Genomic DNA, 12,285 nt, shown 5'->3' with positions numbered 1-12,285 from the left:
CCCTGGGGTCCTTTATTGATGGCCCTCGTATGGACAGTTTGGCTTGATGCTTTCGTAATCCAATTCCGCTGTGCCCTGTTGTCTCCAGCGACTGGAGCTGGGTGTCTCCCTGAACCTGCAAGGACTGTAGTGGGGACAGAAGGGGGCCTCTCTGGGAAATGGCTTCCTCTGACTCGCTCTGCATAGCCTCTAATCAGGTCAGCTAGTCCTGGGATCAGGAATAAGGGGCGCCTGGGCTCCACCGACATGGTACTGGTAATGTAATTACAGAATAACAGACCTGACTTTCTTAGCGGTAATACAATTTTAGATCCCCAGGGAATACGATGGGCGCAGCAGAATTGGATTACAGAAGCATCAAGGATATAGTGAGTGGTACTTGGAGCCAAGTTTGGGAGACTATGGTATTCAACAGCTCTTCAAATGTACTAAGCAGAACCTATGAGTTTTCCCAGGGGTGCAGTGAACCCTCAACAGACTGTAGGCACAGGCTACTGGGCAACTGATATGAGGGAAATCGAGACAGGAAGCAGGGACAGGCATCTTTCTTGGACCTCTGTAGTGAGAATGACAAGTACAGTTGGGTTCCGCTAGAACAAGCTCCCACTTAAAACCAGCTAGAGCATCTAGAAAGTCACACAAGGTGTCAGCTGTCAATCATCCCCTCCCTGCTGCCCAACTCAGTGTCTCTATAGCTTAGGATACAGTCAAGTAGAAAGGTCAACTTTCAAGAGACGTTAGCAGGCTCACAGAGAAATGCCAACTTTTCAGGCAGGGTTACTTTGGCACCCCCCGCCCCACTCTCCAGAATTCCCCAAATGCTTGATTCCTGAACGGAATCATGAGAAGTCATTTGTGGGGGGGGCACACACCACCTTCTCCAGTCATCCATGTTTTAATACTTCCACATAGTTCTAGAATACGGCTTACTGTGGAAATGCTCCAAAGCCCTCTTGGTTTGCTCTATTTAGTCTTATTTTACCTTAGTCCTAGCTTAAGGTACCTAGGACATATGGCATGGGACAAAAAGATGAAGCCATCAAGTTTTAAACTCTGAGTCTTCAGCATAGAAGCTGGCCTGAGTAAAAAAAGGAGGAGCCACCATGGCCGTCATCTGCAGCAGTGTGGCTTAAAGGCCACTGTGCAATTTAACATGACATCAAGACAGTAATTTATAAATATTCTCCCCACCCCCAGGCTAAGGATGGAACCCAGGGTCTCTTGCACATGAGGCAAGCCCTCTGCACTGGGCTAACCTCAGCCCAGGAAGCTCCACTGGACCCAAGCACCCCAGGATAGGACATCTGGGTTCCACTCACCCCCGCAGGAGCTTGAAGAGCATACAACCCAGGGAGAACCAGTCGGCACTGCTGTCATACGGTGTCCCCTTCTGCAACACCTCCGGAGCCATGTATCCATGGGTGCCCCTGGGGAGGGAAGGAGATGGTCACGGGAGGACGCTCACTCTGGAATAAGGAGGACACCGCCCCGTGTTGAGAGGGCAGTGGCTGAGCATGGAGAAGAGAGCATGCACCATGGCCTGAGCACACGCCTTATGCTGAGTGCTCTGCAGAAGGCGATCGTGAGTTCACACAGGAAGGGAAGGAGGATGAGGGCAATTTGGCTAGGCCATCTATCACCCCGTGGACCGCCAGGGTTGATGCAACTGATCTGGCTGGTGGTGTCTGTGAAGACCCATAGGTACATACACTGTGCCCCAAGATGAGCCTGAGCGACCCGGGGGATCTATGACGCCATCAAAAAGAATGTTGGGAAAGCCCCTGTCTGCAGCTCTATAGCTGTTCTCTTTCTCACTGACTTCTGTCGATGAGAGGATGAAGAGGTGCTGAGGGGAACGCAAGTATGGCCATGGCTCAGCATCACGAGGCCCAAGAGGTGAAGTGAAGCCACGTAGGGCAGGTGGCAAGGTTCAAATCATGCCCTGCCTTAGGGTAAGTGCTGCTGACTTGCTCACGCACACTGAGGATTCACTCAGAAACCCCAAGTCAGTAAGGATCATGGGTGATCACTGGAGCCCATGGGGAGGCTTGAAGGAGCTGCACAATACGTGAAATGGGTGCTGGCAGGTAGTGGCAGGCCTGGCTTTCCACAAGCTGCCAGCATAAGATCAAAAGAGCCATGCCAGCAACAGAGGAGGCCCCTGCCAGGGCTTCCAAGATGCTTATTGGGAAAGCTGAGGTTTAGATAGCCTGGAAGCCCTCTGAGGTGACTGTGGGGTGCTATCCGTGACTGAACCACCATTTGGGAGGGGAGGGACATCTTCCAGGAGAAATCAAACCAGCTGATGTAGATGGCTCTGCAGGTGTCCACTAACTCTGGAGTTCACTGGCGCCGCCCACGGTCACAATGCTCCCTGTACATTTATCTGTACTGAAGTGATGCCAGTATTTAAACCAGGAGCCTGGCCAACTTCTCAGCCCGATCTCTTTGTGAATGCTGTTTGAGACGGCCAGTGTCAACTGTCCACACAGATTTGGAATACCTGGGAGGGACCACTCATTCCTGGGCATGCCTGGGTCTGAACTGATTAAAGTTCATTGAGATGGGAAAACCCACACTAAAAGTGGGCAGCACCATTCCCTAGGCTTGGGTCCCGGGCTGTACAAAAGGGACAAAGTGAGCAGAGCAGGGACTGTTCTCCTGACTGGATGTGATGTGCCCAGCTGCCTCAGGTCCACAGCTAGGATGTCCCTGCCGTGATGCGATATAACCTGGAATACAACCCAAGTCCTCGCTCCCTTAAGTTGCTGTTATCAGAGTATTCTATCACAGTGACAGAAAAAGGAAGCCAAGCCACTGTTCAAAATACAGTGCTTCCGGACGCAGGCACAGCAGGTCTCCATGTGGACTGGATTTGCCTCTCAGGACATAGGCGGCCAGCTTAGTAGGATAAACTATGCCATGCCACAGAGCTGAGTTCTGGGAAGATGCATCCTTATGAATCTCCTACTCATGTTTAGCAATGACCACAGTAAACTGAAGACAAGAGCATGCCAAAGAGGGGTGGCATTAAAAATGCAAAAGCATCTATGGCCAAGGAACTGCCTGGGGGAAGGGCAGATAGCCCGCTGGGCAGACCCTTGATGCTCTCAGAGCCTTGCAACAGTTTCCGGGCAAAGAGCATCTGCTTAGAGAAACTGTACATTTACCATCCATGTATCAACAGCGGAGCAATGCGCTTTCAAAGGCAGTTTGCATTTAAAGCAGACCCTCATCGAGCACCGCAAATCCACCCCTTCAGATCTAGTTACACAAAAGGAAGGCCTGTATTTATTCTGCACACAGAATGAAACTCAGGGTAGAGAGAACATTTGCTCAGAGGGATGGTGAAATGTAACTGTAGAAGACTCGGCGCTAGGAATGAGAAACTTTCGTATTTATTTAGTGCCTGTGTGTGCATGTGTGTCAGGCCATGGCTTGTGTGTGGAGGACACAGGACAACTTATGGGAGTCAGTTTTCTCCTCCCTCCCTTCATGTGGAGCCTGGAGATTGAACTCAGGTGGTCAAGCAGTGTGGCAACAGCTTTCTCTGCTGAGCCATTCATGGGCCCAGGGGGAGACATTCTAGAAGGGAAAGTGGGCATTCGAGGTGGTCACTGGCATACCCTTCTTCAGAGCTAGGGCAAGGCTTTTATCTAGAGGTGGCCAAAAGCCAGGTCACCTGAACTTAGCTCTGCCACCACTAAATGCAGCTCCCAGTCCTCAGAGATGACTGTGGGCTGTAGCAACTGGTTCACCTCTCAAGTCTAGGATACGGCCTGTGTTAAGCCCTGAACGGTGAGTAAGCAGGTGGCTGGTTCCCTGAAGTTCCCGAAGTACAGAAGACAGAGATGGAAGCCGGCCTGAGCCCTCCCCGGGGGCATCCTGGGCAGCATCACATGCCACTCTCAGGCACGGGCTTTGTCACATACTCTGGCAATGAGGTAAAAATGTATTCACTCTACTTTACAGAAGAGACTGAAGGTAAGAGGTGAGCTGACTTGCTCAGATTCCACGGGCAGCATGACCTTCAGCTTCTTCAGAACCAGACCCCTTCCCAAGCAGGGTCAGTTCCCCAGGAGCCGTGTCTGTCCCCATAAACAGTGACAGGAAGCACTCTGCTCTTTACCTCCACTCCCACCACCTTGACACTGAGTACAACAGAGAAAATGCAGCTGATGCGGGAGACAGGGGTACCTGTGGCCAGGTGTGCTGCCTGAACAAAGGTGCCACGTTGTGGACCACGGCAAACGCAGCGGACACGCTACTCACACACTGGCATGCGGCTTCTTTTTGGAGAAATCGCAGGCAAGACCAAGATCAGATATCCTCACATGACCGTGTTCATCCAGGAGGATGTTTGCAGGCTGAAAGAAAAAGAAGTTCAAGAGTCCCCAGGAGACAACCGAGCTGCACATGACCTCCACAGGGCATCCCTATGTCATCATGGGGAACTCTGTGTTCTCAAATCAGCCAGCAGGACAAGGAACACAGCTCCACTCTGCTGACTTCAGTGGGAAGGAGCTGTAAGGCGGACAAAGGGCCCTCCCTGTAATGGTCTGTCCTGTCCCTTTAGGAGACAAGTCCCGCCCACACCCTTCCCCCATCCACAGAGGCAAGTAGATCTTCCTTCTGCTTCTAGCCTGGGCTCTCTCTGCCCTGTCTCTCTTTGGAAGAGGTGGCTGCAGCCTCCTCTCCTCTCCTCATCCTCTCCCCTCTCCCCCTCTTCCTTTCTTTCCATAACCTACTGAATAAACTATACCTAAACCCTCTCTCTGCATGGCATGCCTATCCATCTCTCACCCACTGCAGCTCCTTGTGGGGACCGGCTTCCATGCTGACCTACCAAGGTCTCTCACCCACCACCTCCCACCCTCCTGGGACACACAGAGGCCTCAGGTGGTGGGACCCGGCTACCCCTTATGGCCTATTGCCGCCCCTCAGGGAACTGCGCAATTTTATCTTAGCCATTACACCAACCCCATCAGAGAATGACACCCAAAGTGGGGGGGGGGCAGCAGGGTTCCCACTATAGAATTGGAAGCATGTCTTCCCCATTACTCTAAGGGCTCCAGTGTAGCCACAGGGACATGCTAGCAATGGGGTTACCCCAAGAGCTCAGGTGTAGCCGCATGGACATCCTAGTAATGGGGAGCAGGTGCACAGGCTTCTGGAGGTCATCTGTGGACCACGAGGTTTAGAGAACATGGCTTCAAGGGCCAAGACAAGGAAGGGATCTTGCAGAGATGTGCAACTGTTGACCCAAGTACTGGGAGCATCCCAAAGCTTCATGCTAAATCTGATGAACAGCCACCGCTGACGAGGGCCCTAGCAAATGGCCAAAACGGTCTGATCCTGACTCTGAGGTGACTGGGACAATTTCCATCCACATTAGATTTGGGCAGAGCAATCACAGAAACAAAGGCCACGCCCCCAACACACCCAACCACAGTCTCCTCAGGAATAGCTTTTTGCCTTCTGCCGTGAAGCACCTATTGTTTTGACTAAAATAAAAATAATGGCAAGCTCTTACAATACTGAAGCATGAATAATCATGAGTGACTAGGATTCAATTAGAATGGGAACTGAATAACATCACTGCCTACTAAAAAGCTTAGAAAACAAACACAGCAGAGACATGGGTAAAAGCCATCCCAGGGTCTAAATTAAGACACAGGGCAGCAGCTCCGTGAGCTGTCAGCATGTATCTGGTTCCTCATAAAATTCATGAACAGCTAACATGCCATGAGCCCACCAGCATCTGGTTATTTCTAGTTCAATAAAAAAATTATCTTTTCTTCTGTATGCACGCATGAAAGAAAGCTAAGAGAGTAATCCTTTAACACAAAGAACACTTTCAACTTCTCAGAAGTATTCGGGGAAAAGAAATTATGTGCCCAAAACCAAAATATAGCATTTTGCTTCCTAGATCTATCAGCGTCAGGACAGGCTGGTACAGCTTGGGAGGCTGAGACAGGAGGATCTCGAGTTCCATGCTGCCCTGGACTACACACAGGGAGACCCCTGTCTCAAACAAGCAACACAACGTCTCAGAGAGCCCTGGAGAAAGTAACAGGACTTCATCTCAGACCACTGCATATTCGACCACTCCAGACAGAGACAGAGACGAGCCACTGGCACTTTGTCTCGGCGTTCTCTTATCCTATTGGTAAGCTGCCACCTTGACAATTCACCTCTCGCTGCTACTGAGACATCCCACACGTGTCTATCATCTGTCGGGGGCTCACCCTGGATGATTTTGTTTGTTTGCTTTTGTCAACTTAACGCAAGCTAGAGTCATCTGAGAAGAGAGAAGCATCATTGAGAAGATGCCTTCATATGATCAAGCTGTAGGCAAGCCTGTAGGGCATTTTCTTAATTAGTGATTGATGGGGTAGACACAGCCCACTGTGGGTGGTGCCGTCCCTGGTCAGGTGGCCCTGGGTTCTCTAAGAAAGCAGGCTGAGCAAGCAGTGGGGGAATAAACCAGTAAGCAGCACTGTAATGGTAAAAGTAAAACACTGCGGTCACCAAGGGGCGGCAGCGGGCAGCGTGTCACAAGGGGCAGTGGATACCAGGCAGGCAGCCACGTGGCAGGTGAGAGCCCTCGGTGGGTCAGCCAGTCCCTCAAGGAGCTGCAGCGGATGAGAGACAGAGAGGGATAGCCATACCATGCGGAGAGAGGGTCTGGGCAGAGTTTACTCAGTGGGCTATGGGAGGGAGGGTGAGGAGAGAGGGAGGGAGAAGGGGGAGAAGGGGAGAGAGAAGCAGAGAGAGAGAGAGAGAGAACCAGAGGGGGAGGGGAGAAGGGAGGAGAAGGGAGAGAAGCAGAAGTTACTTCTTCAGGAGAGGGAAGAGAGAGACAGAAAGGAGGGAGATTGCAGGCTGAAAGAGGAAGGAAGATCCAAGGGGAGGAGAGTGGGCAGGGCTTATCTCTTAAAGGGACAGGGCAGACCATTACAAGCACCCCTCCATGGCCTCTGCATGCTCTTGCCTCTAGGTCCCTGCCCTGTTTGAGCTCCTGTCCTGACTTCCTTACATGATGGACTACAAACTATAAAATGAAACAAACCCTTTCCTCCCTAAGTTGGTGTTGGTCATGGAGGTTTACTGCAGAAATAGAGTCCCTGACTAATTCAGTCCCTTTTATTTTCTTCTCTGTCTGCATCACACATAAGACGGTGTCACCATGGACACACCCATATTCCCTCCTGCATGGAGACCCCAGCACCAAGCACTTGACCATAGCTCAGTAGTCAATCTCAGCTCAGTAAGGGACAACAAGTTGTCCCCAGGAAGTTTTACGAACTGAGCTGCAATCCACAACCCACCCCTTTCCATCCAAGCAGCCTTGTTCACAGGAGCAAGGACTCCATCATCCTTTATCTCGGCCCACAGCTTGTCTTTATCCCTCTCAAACCCTGACCCACCAGCAGGATAAGATCTGTTCCTTAGTGAGCATCAACCAAACCATGATTATATACGAAGTTGGAAATGCCCCAAACATACCAACTAGCATCTCCTTTATTGTGTAACACCTGGACCTAGCATGAGAACTTCACCCAGCACCTTAGCAGGCACTGAGGTTGCCATGACAATGGGGATTGGCCATAAGTACCATCCCTGCTGTGGGCACACCCCAATCCTCCTCACCTTCAGGTCTCTGTAGACAACGAAGCGTGTATGCATGTGCTCGAGACCCAGGATGATCTCACTGGCATAAAAGCGCATCTCCTTCTCAGAAAACACCCCGTGCTGGGAGAGGTGGTAGTGCATGTCGCCCCCTGCAACCAGAGACCCAGAATGTTCACTGAGAGTAGATGGGGTCACCCTAAAGAAGGAGGGTGCTAGAGCAAAACAGAATGGCTCTTCCTTTTGCCTTGACATCTGTCTTTGGTTTCTGTAATCAGATCAAAGGTTTTGATCATTATAGAAACAATTTCAAGTGGATGAGATGGAGCCACCATTAGGGGCTTGGTGGCTCTGCTACCAATTATACCACCAGGCATGGGCCAGCTGAACCACTGATTATTTAAACCTGCCTAGTAACTGAACCCACCTACATAGTGTTCCAAAGCAATGACAGCCTCAATAGTCCACAGTTTTAAAAAAAAAAAAAGAAAAAAGAAAAGAAAAGCCTTCAACACTGGTCCCATGGAGGGGGATATGATGCTGTCAAACCAGTGAAGTGTAACTGGAAAACCCTAGGTGATGGGTATCCAAGAAACCTCATAAAACTGTTACCCTAGCCTTGACTTTAGAATTGTTCAAAATACAATGTTGGGAAAAGGAAATAGTTGCACTGCTTCAAGGACAGTCCATAAGGCCCAGGGCAGGGACAGGTGTATGATAAAGTCTGTCACATGGCTGACTTTGCTGCCCTGGACTCCACACACCTCTGCCCTCATTGCACATGTACTGAGACACTAAATTAAGGGCTCCAAGCTCTTCCCAGTGGGCCAGCTCAGCCTCCACCAGCCTGGCCCTGGTAGGGAAGGGGCCACTCTGTCCTCACGCCTCCATGAGCACTGCCCCCTTCTGCCTATCTACACACAGGATCTGCAAGGCATGCGCTGTTGGCGCTGGCATCTTTGGCTCATTACTGACCTTATGTTCTTCCTATTTTGGGGGTAGATCTGAGCTCAAATCAAACACTCAAAACATAATAAAACTTCAAGGGAACTAAAAAAATAAAAAGAATCTGAATGGCTGAATGATTCATCTTTCATGTCAGCTTTTCCTAAAAATACTCCAAGTGCTCCAATATCACATCCTCGCGCTGAAAGTCTCCGCAGCTGAACATTTTGTATCTGTGTGTTTTCGGGGTGACCATTCATGTTTCAAAGATGAACGCAGAGTCCTGAGGACATCGGAAACACAGAGGAGCAAGGCAGGACCCACACAAACCAGTCCTGGAAAGCCAGCTTCTTAATGCATGCCTGTGTTTGGCCTATATGCTTGGGAGATATTTCATTCCCAAGAGTTGAGACCACGAAATAAGCTAATTAAAGCCTGGGGGTAGCTGCAGTCCAGAAGGTAAAACTTCAAGGCCAGGATTAATTTTGTGAGGAGTTTCTAGACCTAGCTTCCCAGAGAGAGAACGGCAAGGCTGAGAGAGAAATAACAGCCAATATTGAAGATGAATCTACAGAAGTCCAAAGGGCAAAGATGCCCTCCAAATTACAAAGAGATTACAATTATGGGACAGGTTCGCAGAGTCCAGCATGCCTGGGTGCCACCAGCTCAGAATGAATGCCACACAGAGCTCTCCCTGCGGCTGAACCCCTGGGTTTGCTTACCATTCATCAGGTCCAAGATGAAGCAGAGTTTGTCTGGTGTGTGAAAGGCATAAGTCATGCAGACAATGAAGGGGCAGTCCTAGAGAGAAAGAACACAAGTCTGAGAAGAACAGAAGCAGCCCCAGAAATCATTCCTACCACCAAACACCCCACTGCAGACTCCTACTCCTTCTCCTTGACCCTGAGTGTGACATGCACTGGTCACTTCAGAAACCATGGAGCAACGGATCCTGCTGATGACAGAGACAGACAGACACAGGCCATCGGAGCAGCTGAACTCGAGACATTCTCTCACCCTGACTCAACCTGGCATTGCTCTCTTCAGAGCCATCACGGACGCTGCTGCCCCACTGACCTCTGCTGGCCATGGTTTGGGTTCTGTCCAGTCAACTATGTATTTGAATCTCTGCTTTGAACGCAGGAGAACCGAACAAGAGGGTGGCTGGCGTCTGTGCTATTAGGACGAAATTAGCTTTTGAAGGTGGAACCTATGTTGTAGAGTGACTGACAGAGTAACAGTAAATGGGTGTCCACGTCCCTTGAATCAGTTATGGATTCCACAGAAGCCTAACAGAAATGAGCGCTGACAGGCTGACAGCGACTAAAGTACAGACACGCTTTGTGAAAAACAGCCAGGAAAGTCACAGACGGATGTGGGAGAAGGCTTGGTGGGAACACTGCTGCTGCACAGCGTGAGGACCTGAGTCCAGATGCCCGCACCCACCTCAGCACACACTGGAGGCAGAGACAAGGGGATCCCTAGGGCTCACTGGCTGTCCATCTAGCCAAGTCAGTGAGCTCCAGGTTCAGGGTGACACCCTGTCTCAAAACACAAGGTACAGAGCGACAGATTAAGCCAGCATCCACTTCTGGCCTCCACCGGCACACATATGGACAAGTATCCCCATGCCTCTGCATAAGGTGAACATACACACACACAGATGACACATGCATATACACATATATACAAGCAAAAATAAACACACACATTACATATATATGCACTCATATATACATGTGCACATACATAGTGTAGTAATAGGGGCGACGGTGGGGCTACGGGGTTGAGTCCCCAAAACCCCAGCCACCTGCCCTGCCCGGCTCCGGCTAGCTTATGGCCCGAAATAATTACACGGACACTGTATTCTTTTAAACACTGCTCTGGCCCATTTCTAATAATCTATGTAGCGCCCCTAGGTGCGCTTACCGGGAAGATTCTAGCCTAAGTCCATCCTGGGTCGGAGCTGGGGCATGGCGTGCGTCTTCCCTGGAGCAGGTAGCATGGCGTCTCTCCTGCGTCTGCTCCGGAGAGCAGAGCTGTGGAGTCTGACCTCACTTCCTCTTCCTCCCGGCATTCTGTTCTGTTTACTCCACCCACCTAAGGGTGGGCCTATCCAATGGGCCTAGCAGTTTCTTTATTGCTTAACCAAGGAAATCAACAGATTGATATATGACACTCCCCCATCACTTACTACAAATGACGCCCAGACATGGGGCTAGCTAAACCCACTTAAAAAACCTGAGAAGGCTTAAAAATAATGGAGAGAGAGTTTAACACAGATTTTTGCTGTTTGTTGGTGGCGTGCTGTAGAGAGATTTCCTGATTCGGCAACAGCAGCAGAAAAAACGCTGTGTCATTTCAAAGCATGGCTTCCTGGGGCTGTGCCGCCAGTGCAAACTCTGGCTTTATGTTTGTGTTCCCGCTTGGGATTGGAAGGAGAGTGCTCTGAGACCGTGGCGATGATTCAGAGCTCCCCGCCTGCTCCTGGGCAGAAGGCAGAATCAGGCTTAGGCAGGCAGAAGAGCATGGCGGATTCCTGCCGCCATACAGAGACGTGTTTTCAGACTGCACAGTGTCTGTGTGTTAGATTTGGATGTAACTTGGATGAAAAGAATTTCTGTGCTGCACGCTCAGTCTCAGAATTAAAGTGCTGAGTGCCGCTCCTACCTGGTAGCCCCAGAGCTAGCACAAAATGGTACGTCCTCCATTTTGAAATTTTCCTGACTCAGCTTTAGCTGCAAAACCCTGCAGCTCATTAAGAGGTCCTGCCACGAAACACTTAAATGGTGTTGACGAAAAGCTGAACGCATGCTTTTCGGTTTTCAGCCGTAGCAGGAAAAAAGCTGCGCTGTTTAAAAATGCTGGCTTTCTGGGCCATCCTGCCAGGGAAAACTCTGACTGTTTGAGGCAGGAGGGCCGGCTACTGAGAGAGGACTTGAGTGTTATCTGTTGTAGCTCGCTGGCTGGCAGGGACCTTGAAAGGCCATGAGGCTGGAAAGTTAAGGAATGGACTGGATCTAGCTGGCAAAGCCATGCCTTCAGTCCTACTGATATTGCTTGGTAAATTAAAGGCTCTTGTGGTCAGAAAAACAGAGAGAGATACAGTAAAGAGATTCAAAGACAAAGAAAAATTTTAAATGATTTACAGTGTTAAAAATATATGCAGACTAAAAGTTAAAATTCTTAAAGCAAACTTCTGTGACTTCAAGGTGTGGTAGCACACGCCTTTAATCCCAGTGCCTAGAAGGCAGAGACAAACAGATCTCTGTGAGTTCAAGGTATAGTAGTGTACGCCTTTAATCCCAATGCCTGGGAGGCAGAGACAGGCGGATCTCTGAGAGTTCAAAGACAGCCTGGTCTACAGGGTTATTCCAGGTCAAAGATATAAGCTCAAAAAGCAAAAAGTTAACCTAGGAATGTCACAGCTTAGATTCTTAAGCGCCTAGTGATTTAAAGGCGCAAATCAAAAGTGCTCCTGGATAGTAAAAAATTGCAGATTCACAATAGGACAGATTCAGACCGCTAAACGAGTCACACTGTTGGATGAATGTACGTAGGCTTGGGAGAGAGAAGAAAAAGAATATAGAGAATAAAGTTAATGGTTTAAAAAGAAAAAAGTAAAAGTAAAGTCTTTAAAGAGACAGAGTACAGATAGTTATAGATATAAATAAAAATAAGCCGCGTAAAGATGGAAAATTCACAGAG

General features: G+C 49.6%; 1 protein-coding gene across 3 annotated transcripts in view; it reads right to left on the bottom strand.

The window, feature by feature from the left end:
* The window catches only part of Grk3 (G protein-coupled receptor kinase 3), a 107,949-nt gene that overhangs the window by 21,614 nt on the left and 74,050 nt on the right, over positions 1–12,285 (bottom strand). For all 3 annotated transcript variants that reach the window (XM_075983386.1, XM_075983394.1, XM_075983403.1), the window contains 4 exons: positions 9,300–9,378; positions 7,654–7,784; positions 4,273–4,367; positions 1,320–1,427 (listed from right to left, as the gene is read on the bottom strand). In XM_075983386.1, the coding sequence (XP_075839501.1) occupies positions 1,320–1,427; positions 4,273–4,367; positions 7,654–7,784; positions 9,300–9,378 (413 nt within the window). The remainder of the gene's footprint in view (positions 1–1,319; positions 1,428–4,272; positions 4,368–7,653; positions 7,785–9,299; positions 9,379–12,285) is intronic.

The sequence above is a fragment of the Microtus pennsylvanicus genome, chromosome 1 (assembly GCF_037038515.1).
Source record: "Microtus pennsylvanicus isolate mMicPen1 chromosome 1, mMicPen1.hap1, whole genome shotgun sequence".
NCBI classification, from domain to species: domain Eukaryota; kingdom Metazoa; phylum Chordata; class Mammalia; order Rodentia; family Cricetidae; genus Microtus; species Microtus pennsylvanicus.
This window is presented reverse-complemented; position numbering and strand designations above follow the sequence as displayed.